The following is a 17,273-nucleotide window of genomic DNA, read 5'->3' as shown; positions in this document are numbered from 1 at the left end:
AACTTCTCCGTGTCTTTATGGGCCGATACATCTGGATAGCGGCATCATTTAGATCTCACTTAAAGAGGACTGCTTTGCCCATCGATTTATCTGGGCTTTACAGCCACAGTCCACGGCTCTCTCTCTACAATGCCAGGTGCAAATCGGTAATCGTTTGCTGATCACTCAACAGTCACAGCTGAGCCAATGGAGAGCCAAGTCGTCTTTCCAACATTGAACCGCCTCAAGACGAGCCAAAGTAGGCCACGAGGCTCTGAACTGAGAGATTCCTCCCTTCCTTTTAAAGTCTGTGGTGGTTCTGAACTGCAATTACCAATCAGTGGAAGGAAGTCTGCGTCATTTCCAAGCAATATGTCATTAAGGATGTTGGATTCTCTGAAGGGAGAACACACACACACAGATAAAAAGTAGAAAGCCTTCTCTTGCCCGTTATGAAACTGTAGCTGTGTGTTGCCATGGGAACATTATTTATGTAATCTGCACTGAGGACAACTGAGTTCTGATGTAGGTGCCGTACTTCACAAGAAAGTTGTTCATTTACTTTCTGTATTCCTCCATCTTCAAGAGAATAGAATAGCATTTTGCCGTCTTTTTAACATGAGGATTCACTGACATATTAAAATGTAATAGAACAGTACATGCAAGTTAAAGGGGCCCTGTTGTGCTTTTTTGGCTTTCCCTTTTCTGTAGTGTGTTATATATGTTTTTGTGCATGTAAACGGTCTGCAAAGGCTAAAATCCCAAAGTTGAGGGAGTTTTTATATTTGTCCTACGACTGAAAACGTACTAGATTTCAAAACATCATATGTTAATTATGTTTATTGGAAAATAACGAGAACTCAAAGAGGCGCATTACCTTCTTCCATTCGATTAAACGTTCTTTTGATTCCTGCATAACCGTATCTACAAATTGCCTCGTCTAACTAGTGTTTTTTTAACATTATTGATGAACAAACCTTATTGAATGTGAACTGTGGTCATTAACTCCAACAGCTCTGGGCGAGCAATACTTCATGATGTGCCAGGTGAATAGTATTGGAACAGTTAATAGTTCAATTCATTCCATCTCTTTCCGTGTATTGCCCTAAAGCGCTCTCCATCTCCAGACTGAGGTTTAATGGCCGCTAATGTGTGGGTCGGGTAATTAGCAGAATAGCGAAAGAGCACAGAGCTGTGAAATGATGGAAGTGCTGGGAAAAGTCGTTTCTTGTGCTCTGTACAGACTATAAAATATGTATCTTAATGGCATAGAAAGGACTTTCATTTCTATTTTTGGACGAACAAAGGGCCTGAGTGGCTGGTCCACAGAGCAGCAAAGTGCGCTGCTGGATCCGAGCAATTTCCCCGATTGCTCTCCACAGCAACGGTTATTTTATTCACAAATCCCAGTGCAGATAAAGACGACAAAGATGCTAAAATAGAGATTCAAATTAGGGCTGCACGATTTGGGGAAATAATAGAATTGCGATTTTTCTGACAGATATTGCGATTGCGATTCGATTTGCGATATTTGTTTTTAAGCGACCCAAAGGAAGTTTGTTGTAAAATGCGGCCATATCTCCGGCTAGGAAGGTCGTATCAACGTGCTCCCGTCTCTAGCACCCCCGCAGCCCGAGCTACGAGTGAAAGAACTAAACTTACATGAAACTTCCGTTGGGTTGCTTTAAAGTCAAGCTTCAGATTAAGATTCACCCTGTAATAGAAACATGTGATGGAGCATTACTAACCTGACTCAGATGCTTTGTTTCACCAAAGCATCAGGAAAGCTCCATTGGAAGCCTTTTGGAAAAGTATTGCAAAAATACTTGGCAGGTGATTGGATCAATCTGTCTATCACCTACTATCATGGGCCACTTCTGATTGGTTAACAATGACTGGTACATGTGGAGCACAGCACTTCTGATTGGTGTGGATGACTGACACACAAGAAGAACAAAAACTACACTAAAAAACAAAAAAATCGCAGGCTTTGCGATCTGATAATTGCATCATTTAAAATCGCGATTTCGATTTAAAATCGATTCATCGTTCAGCCCTAATTCAAATTGTCTCGTTATGAGGTTATTTAGACTCATAACTACTTATCATTATCACCAGAACACGCTCAAAAAGCAGGGATATTTAGAAGCTTCATCTGAGTCAATGCATTTCGTTATTGATATTCATTTAGGTACTACAGGGAGTATCAGTGCATCTGCATGCATTCTAATGACATTCTACAGTAGGATATTAGCATAGAAGAAAGACCTGCATCACGTCAGTTTCTGAATATCCAATATAAGGAAATAAGAAAATGACCTCAAAATAACAAGTGTAAAATAGCAAATTGATAACCAGCACTCAAGGCTTCTTCACCTCATGCAAGCCCATGTCTTTTAAAGGTTAACATATTCATTATTGATCCTTCACAGTGATGAGCTTTGAACCAAAACATCCCTAAAAAACGATTGCATGAAAGACAGTGTCAGTCTTCAGGTCAGACAGATGGTATAGTCCCTTGGAAAGTAACAAGGTAACCCACTGGCTGCACAACTACCACTACACTACTTACTGTCTACATGAAACATAAATGATGACAAGAAGATGTATGCTGATACTCCTCCCTGGGTTTTACTAATGCAGGGCAAACGACTTGCTGTCTGTGTGCAGCGAGGATGTTTGAGACAGAGAAGGCTCCAGTCATAGGCACAATTGTACGCTGGTGTGTGACTGTGACTTCTCCTTGCTTCCACGAGGCAATCAGGAAAAGGGGAGTGCGGTGTACTGAGTTGTAGCCAATACAGCTGCTACTTTCCTGCTCATTTGGGAGTGTATAGCATTCTTTCTGAATGGTATTTATGAAGGACACAAAAGGGGCATTTAGAGACAAAGGCGGTTTTGTAACTGAATGGGCCAGCTCCCTTGCACCGCCAGTGTTCTGACTCCAAGTGCTGTTTCAAGAGAGACGATATGAGGTAATTATGCAGGAGAACCTGCAGGGGGAAGAGAAAGAAGGGAGAGGAGCAGAGAAAGGGAGATAGGCCGGGGCTGGCTCAGTGTCTATAGAGAGCGAGACCACAGATAGCACCATCTGCATTCTGCACAGGCACGGCCCGTCTGGCTCCATGCTGCCTTCAATGAAAGCTGGCGCAGAGACAGACAGCAGCAACACAAATGTATTCAGACGTACAGTATAGTCAATCAGAAACTGGTCCTCCCACACAAATGCTGGGATTCAAATTTCCCCAAAGAATAAATTGTGAGACTACGAGTTTTTACCCAGAGATGGGCTTTAAAGAATGACATGTCAATTAAGCACTGATGAAACTGATATAGTAATATGAGCCGGACTATCACCAACACACAAAGTCTCACAGGTTAGATTATATACACAGAATTTACAGGATAATGATGGCAATTAGTGGCACTTTTTTTAAATAGTTCTCATTGAGTCTTGAACATATTGTCACCGATTGTAATTTGATATTAAACGTCTGTTTCCTCTGTTCTTGTCCTAAATGTCGCCCTTGTTAATGTTCTAAATGGAGCTTTGATGCAAGAACGTCAGACTTGATCTGATTATAAAGTCATATTTATAGAGCTTCCTACATTAGATCTTTTGCCGAGTTGAAAGATTTAAAACGTCTAGAGCTCTGATGATAAGAACACCAAAGAAGGATAATATGCTAATAGGTTCAGTATACAGGACCTTGCTTTTATTGAGAATAATACAATATATTAAAATCAGTATTTGGCTTCAGCTTTAATTCATTTCAGCTAAGTTTAAGTGCAGTTTTATCACAGTGTTTCATTGCTGCACTCCTACTAATAAGAGTCCCTCAGTGTGTCGCTGGCCCCATCAGTAAGAAGCAGTAAAGAAACCAAACACAATCCCATGATGGGCTTCAGTGTGCATGATCCAAAATGCTGCCATAGAAGCACATCCCAGTAAAAATGGCAGAGAAGCCACTTACTACTAGGATATCCAAAGAGCGGTCAAAGGGCCTCTTACCTCTCTGATCTTGTCTCGTTTCTCCTTGACGTCCGGCTCTGCAGGCTCACCATCGCTGACACCCACCACTTTTGGCATGGGGACGGGAGGCAAAGGTTTAGGCCCCGCATCCTTCTTTTTCAGTTCCTCCATTACTTTGTTTTTCTCAGTCTGAATCTCAGCCTGCAGCTCTTCACGTGACTTCCTCAGCTTCTCCTTGGCCTCCTGCAGTGCTCGCTCGTGGTCTGCTCGGATCTTGTCCCGCAGGCTCTCCTCCTCCTCCCTGTGGGGGGTAGGTAAAATGCAGAAGGTGAATTTTCTATTGTTATTATTTTCACATTCTTTGTTTAGATGCCCAAAAGCTTCCACTAAGTGGATGCTAGTGTTCCCCAAGCCTTACGCAGCGTCCACACGGCGGCGTGCGTTGAAGCTTGCCGGCGGGCGTGTCTGAAGCTCGACCAACAACCAATCACATGAATCTCCCGCCCCGGACACACAAGCTCGCGGTTTGATTGGCTAGAGCTTGTACTGGCATATGATTTGATTGGCTGACGCTTCCGTCGAAGCTTCAAAAGTTGAACATTGCTCAACTTTTGAAGCGAGCAACGCGAGCAAAGCGACGCTCCCACAATGCAGTTCGGCAAAGTGTGACGGCACCCCATTCAAAGTGAATGGGCAGAAGAGTTGAAGCTTCAACGCACGCCGCCGTGTGGACGGGCCGTTACTCTTTTTCAAATTAATTAAAAATGAACTTCCAGAAGAAACACTGAACCTCTGGGAAATAGATGATAGACTGTGTTGAAGATGAAAATAAGGATGTGTTTGCTGTGTGAAATAACACCTCTGCCCAGTTTGTGACACTTAAGAACTATAGAATATCAAATGTGATACCATTTACCAAAAAAACTGGTTTCTCATCCTCTGCAATTAACAGCTGCAGAAAACAAGACAAAATCACACCCAAAAAAAGTCTCTGAAGTCTCCACCACGCTGCAATTACATCTGCTCCAGGAAGGAGGGCAGGTGCAGAGGAACACAAGGAGAAGTCAAGCGGTGCCAGAATGAGAACATCATCTTTGGTGGTAACAAGCCCCAGGGTGCTATAACTACTCTACCCCATGAGGACATGGGTCGGTAATGAAAAACAAAAACAGCAGGATGCTGGAGCAATGGTGACAGGAGGACAATGACACGGTACTGTTCTTCTGCTGTAACTAAAGGGAGATTTAAAAATCATCTTGCATGGTGTTATGTGGGTTTACACAAATACAATCATAGCCAAATAAAACACTGTGTCAGCTGTTCTATAACGATTCATCTTTAAATGTTTAGGTCATTTCCTCTGTATTAATCCCCTTCAGGCAGCTTAGGAGTAAAACGTTTGAATGTCTTGCACGAGGTAACATACTAAACAATAAAACATTAAAATGAAATGAATGGAATAAGGAAGAATGTAACAAGGGACACAAGTCAGTCCCATACGTTTTTATCAACCCGGTTGAACTGCTTAAGTTGCCATAGTTCAAATTATTATATGACATATTAAGGATGAATATGTGCAACAGTTTGTGCCACTGTTTCCCTTACAATTCAACAGTGTTTCAATGTTTTATATGTCAGTTACAATAGATATACAAGATATCTTGAATTGAACTGCGTGCGTCATCTGACTGCAAACATGCGAGTGTGTTTATTAATCATCTTCCGTGTGATAAACACAGGAAATGTGTGAGGAACCAGCGACCTGCTGTGATCCGTGTGGACTCAGCTGCAATCCTCCACAGAGAGCCACAAGCTCCAGGAAACAATGCTGTGTGTGTGTGTGTGTGTGTGTGTGTGTGTGTGTGTGTGTGTGTGTGTGTGTGTGTGTGTGTGTGTGTGTGTGTGTGTGTGTGTGTGTGTGTGTGTTTTACTCAGGCTGTACCCTTTGACACGCCTGCATATGTGAATCTGTCGTCTGCCAAGAGAACAGCAGTGTGGGTTGTTAGAAGTAAAAAATGCAATATTAAATACTTTTTTGACTAGCATTTAGACCTGACAACCAAATATCTACTACACATATGGTTTTCAGTGTGTGTAAAAATGCTTCAAAACTAGGCCAGCGTATTTAAAATGTTATATATTATGTTTGTTTATGGCTAACTATGGCGTCTGTGGAGCAAAAAGAGATTGTCGAAACTGCTGATTAAGTCTTATTTGTTTCTTAAGAAGTGTGCTGTTGTATCATCCTGCTCTTAGCCCTTGTGGATTATTTTGGTTTCTATTTGAACTTTTATTTTCCTGTGTTTTACATGCACTCGTGCACATCCATACATTGTCCAACGTTACAGCTGATCAGGAAACAGGTAGGAGCAGATGTCTTTATTGGTAGCTCTGGTATGATGAGACTATAATGTGCAAGCTGAGCCAGCTTTATTAGAGTGTTAGGGAGTGTTTGGTGGAATAACAGAGCAACAAAATGCACATGATTGATGAAGTGAAAGTAAAGGTCTTTCATGCATGGACACTGGTGGGTGAGAGACTTGCACTTGCAACTAGATAGTGCTGTAAGAATGCATTATAAAACTGAAATATACAAGCAAAACATGACTTTAGGGGACCTTGTGACTTCGAACTATAGGCAATGTTTACAAATATCGTAGAACACGGTATACACACATAATGAGGAGAACAAACAAACTAAGGTTCATGGTGAGACACCAAGGTACCAAGCAAGTGAGGAAAATAACTAAACATAAGTTCATGTGGAAGAAGACTTATAAATTGTGAAAAATAGGGCTAGCAGAGGAGGAAACTGGAAAGGTTGATGTGTGATCAGCATGCATCAAGCATCCATTTGCCAATGTCGCTTATCCTGGTCAGGTTAAATTGGGGCTGCATCCTTTCCCAGCATGCATTTGTATCACAGTATGTGGGCAACAGCAACAAATATGTTTAGGATATGGAGAATAACGAGGAATCACTATGTGAAAGGGAGCCATGAGCCAACGAACTGAGACTGTGACATGAAGTCGATGAGAAGTGAATGAGCGAGACGACCAGGAAACAGACAGACGTTTCAAACTAATTATCCCTCAAACAACAGCATGTGCATCCATTTTATAATTCTATCATTCATGACTCTGAATGTGGGGCCAACAGAGACCAAAATAAAACAGCTTCCGAGTTATGCAACATCGCCCTGGAAACAACTCATAAATATTCATAATCCCAACTCAGCCTGTCTGACTTTAATTGATGGAACACATATTTTGAAACACCAAGACGGCAATTAATGTGTGTGTATGCTAGTGCCAGCGAATGCATGCGAGGATATTTCCAATGTGCTGTATTGACTTTGTGGGGGTTTCTTGTTAACGTGTAATACATGCGAGTGTATTGTACATCCCAGTGTGCGATACAGCTTTGTGGGTACGTTGTGTCTGATACGTCTTTTTATTCTGAGCTTAAAGTGTGTGTACGCATTCTATGTCTGTGATAAGATGGAGTGCAATGTTGCAGTGCATTTGTGTCTGTGTCTCTCTTTCTATGAGTGTGTGTCTATACCCAGGGGGTTTCACGCCTCCTCTGTATGCCATCCTCTGTGCCTCTGTGAGTGAGTGTGCCCTCAGCAACCTGCATTTAAATGTGATATTAGGATGCCGCTGATGTTAGATGACTAGAATGTCTGTATGCGTGTTTGTTCACATGTATGCGTGTTCATGAGATGCAAGGGAGCATGACAAAAGAAAATGAGGAGGTTAAGCTGACACAATCGTCCCTAATGGGAGCCGATTCTGCTCCATGAATGTGTACGTACACAAAGAAGTCAGCGCGTTGTCAGGGAAACACAAACACCGTCGTTGCAAATTACGCAAATGTGCATGTTTCGAAACAGTGCACACAAGCAATTCGGGTGCAAATTGATTCCTACACAAACATGCAGAAGCCATCTGCGCCCTCCTCCTCCTGTTTTAATCTCACGTCACTCTTTTCTCTTCCTCGAGCCATTATCGTACTCACTCAAGCATCGCCAAGGATTCCCTTTGAGTCTCATACAATGTCAAACATGCAATTAAGAGCACGTCAACAGCTGCCTGACTCAATTACCTCCACAAAAACAGTGTGACCACGCCTACACCTTTGACTTGCTCACATCTTCCCACGCCCCCCACTTCCCAAAATGTGATTGAGGCAAGGAAAACCCTGCCTTCCTAATTAAGGCCTCCAGTAATCCCTTCCTCCTTTTTTTCAAATCAGCCTTCCTGCCTGCTGAAGGAATTTCTTCTTCAGTGGTGCCGAGAAATCTGTTGCTCAGAACGCCATGGTAACTGGAGAGAAGCTGCAGTTGCCTTTCTGCCTGTTGTATCCCCCTTTTCCACTAAAATAGGAGAAAGGGTTGCTTTTTTTGGACACGCAAGGCTGTTGGGAGAGCAGCACAGGCTAGATGCCATGTATCCATGGCAACAAACAGAAACCCACACGAAGAAGTTTATAGAAATAGCGAGTTAGCAAGTAGAGTCATTTATGCAATTCATAATATTACTGGGTTATTCGGGCTTCATCTCACTTTTTTATTGATTAATCTTACAATTATTCTTTAAAAAAACGTATCATCAAATATTTAGCTGCAGTATTATACTGAAATTATACTGGATTTATTCAACCACCATAGTCATACGCAATCACTGGCAATTTTTTTTTTGCTTTAGTATGTGGCAAGGAATATAATTTAAATGATTTACAGATTGTAACAAAAGTCACTGAATGAGGACGTAAGCTATGTTTTTAAAATAGTCAAATATCAATGTAGATGATTGTGAGATGTTGACAAGTACCTGAAACGCGGGGGCAATGAAAAAACAGTTTGAAAATCAATTTTGACTTCTTCTAACAGAAAGACGTTTTGCATGTTGATAATACAATTAGGGATGCTCCGATCGATCGGCCGCCTATCGATATCGGCCTATACTCACTCTCTGCCGATCGATCGGTGCTCTCTAAAAATGCAGATCGCGAGAGCCGATCGCATGACTTAAAATGATGATGTAAAATACATGACACTTTTCTCTGTGCGCGGCAAAAACAAGCTCGCCAAAATGGCTTCACCAGTCTGGCAGTATTTTTAAGGTGTCTGAAAATGACAATAAAATAGCGGTATGCAACGTGTGTGAAGCAGAAATCCTGCAGCTCTACCCGCTGTGACAGACCGGGGAGCGGAGCAAAACACACACACTAAGAGTTAGACCTAACACACTTAGCTATTTGATCTACCTCTGGAACAAGCTAAACTAGTTATAATATATGTATTCTTCACTGTCGGGTCACTCATGAGACGGATACTGACGGGCTGTCTGGAGAGAGAGAGAGGGGGAGAGAGGAAAAGAGAGCGCTTCCGCTCATTTCTCCCATGTTATTATCCAAAGTTAATGTAAACTTGAATAATGTACTTCATTTGAATGTAATAATTATGTTGGTTGTTGTTTGTGGAAGCGCCAGTGAATGAGCCCCATTAACTGAGTTTTAAACATCACTTTAAATGGAAGATCCCCATAGGCCCCGCCCACTTGATCGGATCGGCGATCGGTATCGGCCGATACTGATTCCGGCCCCAAAATTGGCGATCGGAGCACCCTAAATAAAATCATATCATGCTTGGGTGCAGACAAAAGTTAAACAGCTGTCTTTCTGCCGCTGCCTTCTTGACAAAGTGCTCTGGGATCGTCTCACTTCAAGTGTTCATGCGTGGCAGTTTTACTGCTGTGATAAACCATGTACAAGGCTGCAGTGCTTCCCACCAAAATGTGATTCTACCTGTGGCGGTGGCATGGAGGAGGGGTTAGAAAACCAAGAGGCTTTAGGCAAGCCCATCTTTCGCCGTTTTCACCGTGGACGAACATACTGAAGGAGCTGTGAATAAACCTGGGTGGCCCTAGTGTCTGAATCTTAAATGCAGTATTACTCTTATGTAGCAGGAGACCCCTCTGTGCATTCCCAGCCAGGCTGGTCCAGATTACATTAATGACTAATTTAGATTGAATAATATGACACCATGCACATTTAATAACCTGGCGCCGCAAACAATGATACGCTAGACAAAGTGATTAGCTATGGTAACCGTGTATAATAAATGCTTACCTGTCAATCATCAATGCTAGTCACAGCAGTATGATGAGCAAACTGCTTAGGACTGCCATTCAACATAACGTAGAAAACGAATTTAAACATATTAATAAAATCCAATATTCATGTCATTTTAAGAAGTATATTTCTTAACTTAGATGGGAAGAATAAGGATGTAAGAAGGTGAAACAAATGCTTTCCATTATCACAAAAGCTGCTACACTAATGCATAACGGGTAAGTCCTTGGGAGGCGAACTGCAAAATCTAAACATACATCTCTGTACTGTTTACAGTCTTAATGCGATATGAAGGGATGAAGGTTAGTAGCAACATTGCCAAAGGATACATCGTAATTGTGAAAAAAGTGCATAAAGGTTGGACACGGTAAACTTTGAACGAAAGTTTTACTTAATGTGGACTATGTGGGGAAGTCAGGTCAAGAATCTCCTACTTTTTCCTACAGTGTCACTGTCACCTTAGTCCATCTCTGACCCGTGAACACAAGTGTTTGTCGAGTATTTCTTGGCCACAGAGCTCTCCTGGGAACACCACTCTGAGTTTACACCTAAGTGGTGTGGACAAGTCCTCCTCCTGCCAGCCCATAAACACCATAAGTGGAGGGAAGAGGCCCGTGTTGGAGGTTGTTAAGGCAGCAGGATTTTTTGCTTCTTGTGAGCTGTAGCTCCCGGGTTTCCCTTCACCGTGAACCATCAGGCAGATCCATGTCTCGCTTTTCCCATGACCCACTTGGCTCAAATGGAAGCTGCATTGCTGTATGTGTAACGGCTCTCCCAAGATTAACTGTGGGTATGTAATAGCATCCTCTGTCTTATTCTTCCAATTCTCCCTCTGCCCTCACAACCTCCTCCTGCTAGCTGCAACCTCTCGGTGAAAAACACACTCCTCTTTCTCTCAAGCGTATTCACAACATATCCGTTTCCTGTCTTTACTCAAGGCTGTCTCATCCATCATTGCATTATCTTACCTCCCCTACTTTTTCTAATTATTTGTCCAAAACGAATTCCTCCTACTTGTCAAGTTGTTTGTGTATCAATTATCTGAATGCTGTCAAAGCACTTTGTGAATTAAAGTCATCGAACCCTGTGTGTAAACAATAACAAGCTGTAATCTTCAGTATCTTTACTAGTAAAACATTATGTTAATGCAGAGCTATACTTGTTCTCTTTTACCTCATCATGTGTGCAACTGTTTCTCACATATGTAGAAAGACATAAATAATGTATCCATCTTTCCGGCTGTATGCATTTAGGTGAACACCTGAGCCCTGACAAACCTTGGCCTGTGCCCATGTTTCTGACCTACATCATGGCTGGCTGACTAATGCCTTCAATACAAACACAGGAGTCCATCTCCCACAGCTAGCACAAGCCAGCCATAAAACAAATAAGCACTAAGCCCGGTTGGCTGCTCCCGAGCTAGATATGGGATTTTCCAAGTGTGGAAAAGAGTCTGAGGACTGAGCGGTCCAATCACTAAACCTTTAGAGTGAAAGATCCTTAAAGATGCTCCCATTTTCTCATTTTGGCCCGACGAAAACAAGACTTATGTACGTAGTCAATAATAGAAAGACAAGTTTCTTTGCATAATTAAAGTTGAGGTGTTTATAGTCCATTATAGAGTAACGCCTAGATTCCACCGGGTCCGTCTGCGCCGCGTTACAGCCGCATTACAGCCGCATTACAGCCGCATTACAGCCGCATTACGACCGCGTTACGGCGTTCACAGCGATCGTGGCCACTCTAGTCAATGGGTGCTATTCCACCAGACGTGCCGCGTTGCATCCCAGAAGCGTCCCAGAAGCGTCACAGAAGCGTCTCGGCGCTGGGCTCTGCTAAAAATAGGACGCAAGTCTATTTTCAACGCGAAGCGAGACGTTGCATAGCGCTGGGCAGGAAGTGGACCGGTCAGAGCATCCAGTCAATCCCCAAAATAAACTAATTTTGCAGAGCCTATCCCCCTGTAGTCTTTCAAGTAGGAGAAGAAATGCCAGCGTTTGTGTCCAGGAACTTTAATTTGCTGCAAAAAGCTTACAATGATCAAAGTGATATTATTCATTTATAATTGTATAGTGGCTGTGCAATTACAATGTTATTTAAAACAATCAGAAGATGCTTTGTCAAATAAATAATATTGTAGTAAATGTTCAGAACAAACGGGGGAAAATAGTCAAATGTGAATGGCTGTTGACTATCTAATAACTGACACAAAATAGCCCCAAATGTGTGGCAATGGACTCCTTTATTCCTATTGATTCTGCCTTTGTATGGTACAATTGTAACCATGCATTCCTGCAGTTCTTCACTGCCTCAAAAGGTTTACCCCAGAGTCATGAAATTGATAGATTTAATCCCCAAAAGGACAGAGATCCCATTTCCTATCCCCTGGCAAATCATAAATCCAACAGCTGGCGTGTTGCAGCTCTGGTACAAAACACTTTTATTATTAATTTGGTCCGTATGGCTGTTTGTGTGGCTGCGGCAGTTACAGAGAACACTGGCTGAATGCACCTGTGAATTCAGAAAGGTTTACTTGTAATTCAAGCTTCGGGAACCTGAGGGCCAATTCTAAAATTTGCCGCTGAGCGATCTCACTTTGATCTCATTGCTTGAACTGACAGGGAGCCATTGTGGAGCCGGGCTGCAGCTCCAGTGCTTGGCAGGGATGAGGTTTGGTGAAATGCTCTGTAGTTAACCACGGTCACGTCGTCCCTGAGGACTGAGAGCCTCTCTCCACCTCTCTCCAAGTGCCTCTCAACTTTCTTACTCTTGATTTTGTCTCTTTTATGGTCTCTTCTTAACTTTCTGTGTAGCACTCATGCAAACCAATTCAAACAAGTGTCTTTCTTTCCCTCTGGCTTTCAGAAGGTCTTGTCAGCACTGATGCACTCCAGGGAGATGACAAATGGGAGACAGAGTGAGGCACACTTCAAATGGGTGCTACTGAATCCTTTCATGCACTTTCTCCCACACACTAAGAACCAGCACCGAAGATCCAAGTGCATCAATTCCCTATCTTTTCAGTGTTCCTTTCCATTCATCTTTCCTTTATCAGAAACCCCCTCTGTCCTTCACTTCTTTCCTAGGGAACAGAAAATAAGCTTTGGCCAGAAATGGAGAACCTTTCCAATCTTAAAAGCTACAGTAATAAATGATGTTGGTTTGAGACTCCATGCCAATCATTAATATGAATTTCTTCGTAAAAATATTGTTCACACAACAGCATGACTCGTGTCAACCTGCTTCTGATTCCCTATGAGGTCTCCTTTCTCTATACTAGTGGTAACTCATTATAAAAGTAATTTTACCAGGAGCAGTGATTCATTACATCTTCCTCCTTCCTGTTACGCCTTGTAAAATCTGCAATTATCTTTTGAATATCTCTTTCTGCTGGATGGCTCTATGAGTGATCACAGAGCAGCCTCAAAGATGAAATGATATTGCTAACAGACTTCTGTACATTTCCTACAGACAGGCAAGCTGCCAACCAGGCGATAACATCACAGTTGCAAGTGTCGCAAAAGAAACACAGCATAGCAGGTTTTTGCAAGTTGAGTCTCGTGTATAAAAATTCAAGCCCATTTTGATTAGCTTATTATCGCTTTACTTGATTAGGGGAACCAGTATTATCAACCCTAACCAAAGTAAAATCATGACATCCACCTCTTAGATTAGAGGACGTTTAAAGGTAGGGTAGGTAAGTTTGAGAAACCGGCTCGAGATACACTTTTTGTTATATTCCATGGAATGCTCTTAACATCCCGATAGCAATGAATATCTTAAGTGCTTTGACAAAAAATCCATAAAAAAAATGTCATCTGTGGAAGCCGTAATACTGTAAAAAGCACGACCAATCATTTTAGCCGGCCCGGCTAAAATAACTGGATGGCCTACCTGCCTGTCAGCCTTCCATCTGTGCACAAACTTATCTCGTGCCCTCATTGGTCATGTGCGCGTTCGTGTGTTGGAGGAGGGGCTCTGTAAGGAAGTGGCAGATTTGTTCCGGCTGTGTATTTTCTAATTCTAGCGCACTCGAGCTGGTTTCTCCAAAATTACCTACCCCACCTTTAATTTAACCGTTCATATTCAAAGCTTCAAATTGTGTTTTCAATGTCATTTAACCTCATGGTATTGCAGCTACATGCTAGTAGAATGAAGAGGCTGTGTATACACATTTAAATAACAGTAAGAACAGAGTGATGAAAATAACACTGATCAAAAACATTGGTTAGGTCTGGTGGTACAATCCAAAGCCTATAGTCATGGTTATTTAAGATAATTCTTTAATCAACATCTAATTAAGTCAGGAGATCCTGTTAATATCAATTACAAGGTAGTCCTTTGTGTTGATGCGGGTCATGTGAGTCACAAGGTCTCGGTTATATTAAAGGGGACCTATCATGCAAAATGCACCTTTTGATGTATTTTACACATAAATATGTGTGGCCAGTGTGTCGGGGAACTCACGCAGCGTCAGAAAATAAAACCCTCTCTCTTTTCCTCCGTACCCAAATCTCTAAAAACGGGGGTACTACGGAGCTGATCCAGATTTACGTCCGATATGAAGTAATATCGGAAATGTAGGCTGGCTTTACACCCACAGGCCTATCAGAAACGTTGCTATCAGAAACAATGCCCGACTGTTTTGGACGTAATATGGTCGGTGTTTACATTAGCATTGCTAACACTCAGAGCTAACCTGTACTGGAGAGCATGTGTGTGAAGAAGCAGGAAATAAAAAGGAACTCACCTTGTGGTATAACCGGCAAGAGAGAAAGCCTTTGAGCTCCATACTGTTTCAGAAATAATCCTTGATAATCCATGATATGGCGTTTCATCACGGCAGTATTTAGTTTAGACAGTAGCTGCCGGGTCCCGCATGAGCTCAGCCCCCTCCTATTTTTTTTTTAATCAATTTTTTATAGAGGGATATGAGGCATGGCTAGAATGGGTGATCTGTTTGGTATTTTGAGCAAAACACTTCATAGACATGTTTTTTATATTTTCTTATATATCTGAGACCTATGCTATTGCCTAAAAATAGCATGATAGGTCCACTTTAAGTATGTCACTCTACCATTCTTGTTCTTACATTTATTTCGACAAACTCCTAAAAGCTTGAAGCCTTAAAACATATATTCCAAAATGTGCCAATTTCATCTTTCTTTGGGAAGAGATACCGAGCCTTTATAGTCGCAATTTTTAATCACATTGCTTAATTAATAAAACTGTTTCATGGCAAAAGATGATAAAGTACTGTCTCCCTCATCTCTATTCAGGGGAAGTCTATATGCAGGTATGCATGGTAGGTCTTTTTGATCTTCTGCTGCTTATTATTAATATGACTGCTGGGCACTGTGGGGGTTCAAAGATGACCTCAATTTGACCAAGTAGGGTTTGTTATTCTCAAATCAATAAAGAAGTAAAACTAGGGCTTAAATGTTTGCCTGTGTTCTCAAAAGATAAATAGTACCAGAACTTTTGCAAAGGTAAACACTGTACATGAAATATCCTATTGTTGCTGACCTGTAGTCGGTTTATAAATGTAGAAGATGTGCCTTTAACGGAGTGAGAGTATGGTGGTAAGTCTTTATTATACTTTTAAACAACTAAATATGCTATTTACATCCTAATCCTATGTTATATTTTTTGATATGACATTATTTTAAAACACAGCTCCTACAGACAGTGTTACCACAAACAGAAACAAACAAACCGGCAGATTGTGTTTCCTATTGATTCTTATTATTTTCTCTATGAATTGGAACGTTTTCCAGCACAGCAGTAAACATCATATATCTACTTTCAGTATATCTTATCCTGTTGTGACAGAGCTTTTCAATTGTTAAAGCTGACTGACATCTGATCCCCTCTATGGAAAATATATCACAACCTTTTGACTATCCGCAGATAATGGATTGTGACCTGCCAACACAAAGACACAGGGTGTTTCTCAATCGCGAGTACGCTTGCTTGGTAGCACATGTCTGCCGAGCATCTTGCTTCAGAAGCGAGGCAAGAATACTTCCTGGCATTCGGAAAACGAAGTGTGGAACACGCTAGCAAGTGTGCAGGTGTGCGTCATATGAGAGGCCCCGCCTTACATCTTCCGCCACAGATTTGGGGAAATTGGTCCGTGCGCAAAGCATTGTGGGGATTTTAAGACCGCGGAGTCTACTCATGTGCAGCCTCGATATTTCTCCAAACGGAGTACGTCGGGCTCGGTAGATTTCCAAGTATGCTGGAGATTGGAACAGTACTTCGGCGGCACTCGATGACGTAGTATGCTTGAAATAGTGGCTCTGCAGCAGCTTTACTCGCGATTGAGAAACACCCTCACAGTTATCAGTAAAGATGTCCTTTGAGCAATACAGGACCAACTTTGAAAACTTGATAGTTTAGGATTCAGTCAGTATTCTTTCATAGTTTCACACCCAACAGAGGGGTTGAAGAGCTAAATGTAAGCTGATGTTTGAACTCTACACTTAGGGAATATCCTCCTGTTTTCCTTAATGGAGGCGATCAGTGAAATCAGAAACGTTAGTATTCGGCATGAGAAAAACACAATCAATGAAAAGCTCGACTGCAGCACAACGTCTGAAATGTGAGTCCAAGTAAAAACCCTGGTTCACAAACCAGACACAAAAACATGCACCCTATCTCCTCTCACGTACACACACACAAACACACAATAGCACACGCACACACACATTGCTCTTCAGCCAATGCAAGCAGCTGCAGCTGTGTCCTACAGAGAGACCAACAACATGAACACATGGAGGAAATGGAAACAAAACAAGAGAAATAAAGAGGAGACACGCTGATTAATAATTAATTGGAACAAATAAAAAAGCAGCAGTGTTAATGAGGAGATTATGCTCGATGGAAGTCCACTCCTCATTCTGCCGGATGTTCCATCTCATACAAACTGTACTAGATGAAATCTCCTGATAACAGACAAATTAATTAGGATGAGTCTTAGTGAAATTACTATGAACACAGATCTGAAAGATGAATTTAAATTGATATCTGAGTCTGCATGGAGTGATATCTGTTCTGAAGCCAACAGAGTGGAATCAGCATAGTAATAGGGATGGGTGAAATTATAGACACGCCTTGCAGTAATAGGGATTTATTGATCTTTTTCTATTAGTTTTTAAAACATTTCTTGTATAATTCAAAT

At 41.8% G+C, this 17,273-nt stretch overlaps 1 protein-coding gene across 1 annotated transcript in view; it reads right to left on the bottom strand.

The window, feature by feature from the left end:
• man1a2 (mannosidase, alpha, class 1A, member 2) overlaps positions 1-17,273 on the bottom strand; it is a 126,247-nt gene that overhangs the window by 97,986 nt on the left and 10,988 nt on the right. The window contains exon 3 of the mRNA XM_034147406.1: positions 3,992-4,253. Coding sequence (XP_034003297.1) covers positions 3,992-4,253 — 262 coding nt within the window. The remainder of the gene's footprint in view (positions 1-3,991; positions 4,254-17,273) is intronic.

This window comes from Trematomus bernacchii, unplaced genomic scaffold (genome assembly GCF_902827165.1).
Source record: "Trematomus bernacchii unplaced genomic scaffold, fTreBer1.1, whole genome shotgun sequence".
Taxonomy (NCBI): domain Eukaryota; kingdom Metazoa; phylum Chordata; class Actinopteri; order Perciformes; family Nototheniidae; genus Trematomus; species Trematomus bernacchii.
The sequence above is the reverse complement of the archived record's forward strand: the minus strand, read 5'-3'. Positions and strand labels throughout refer to the sequence as shown.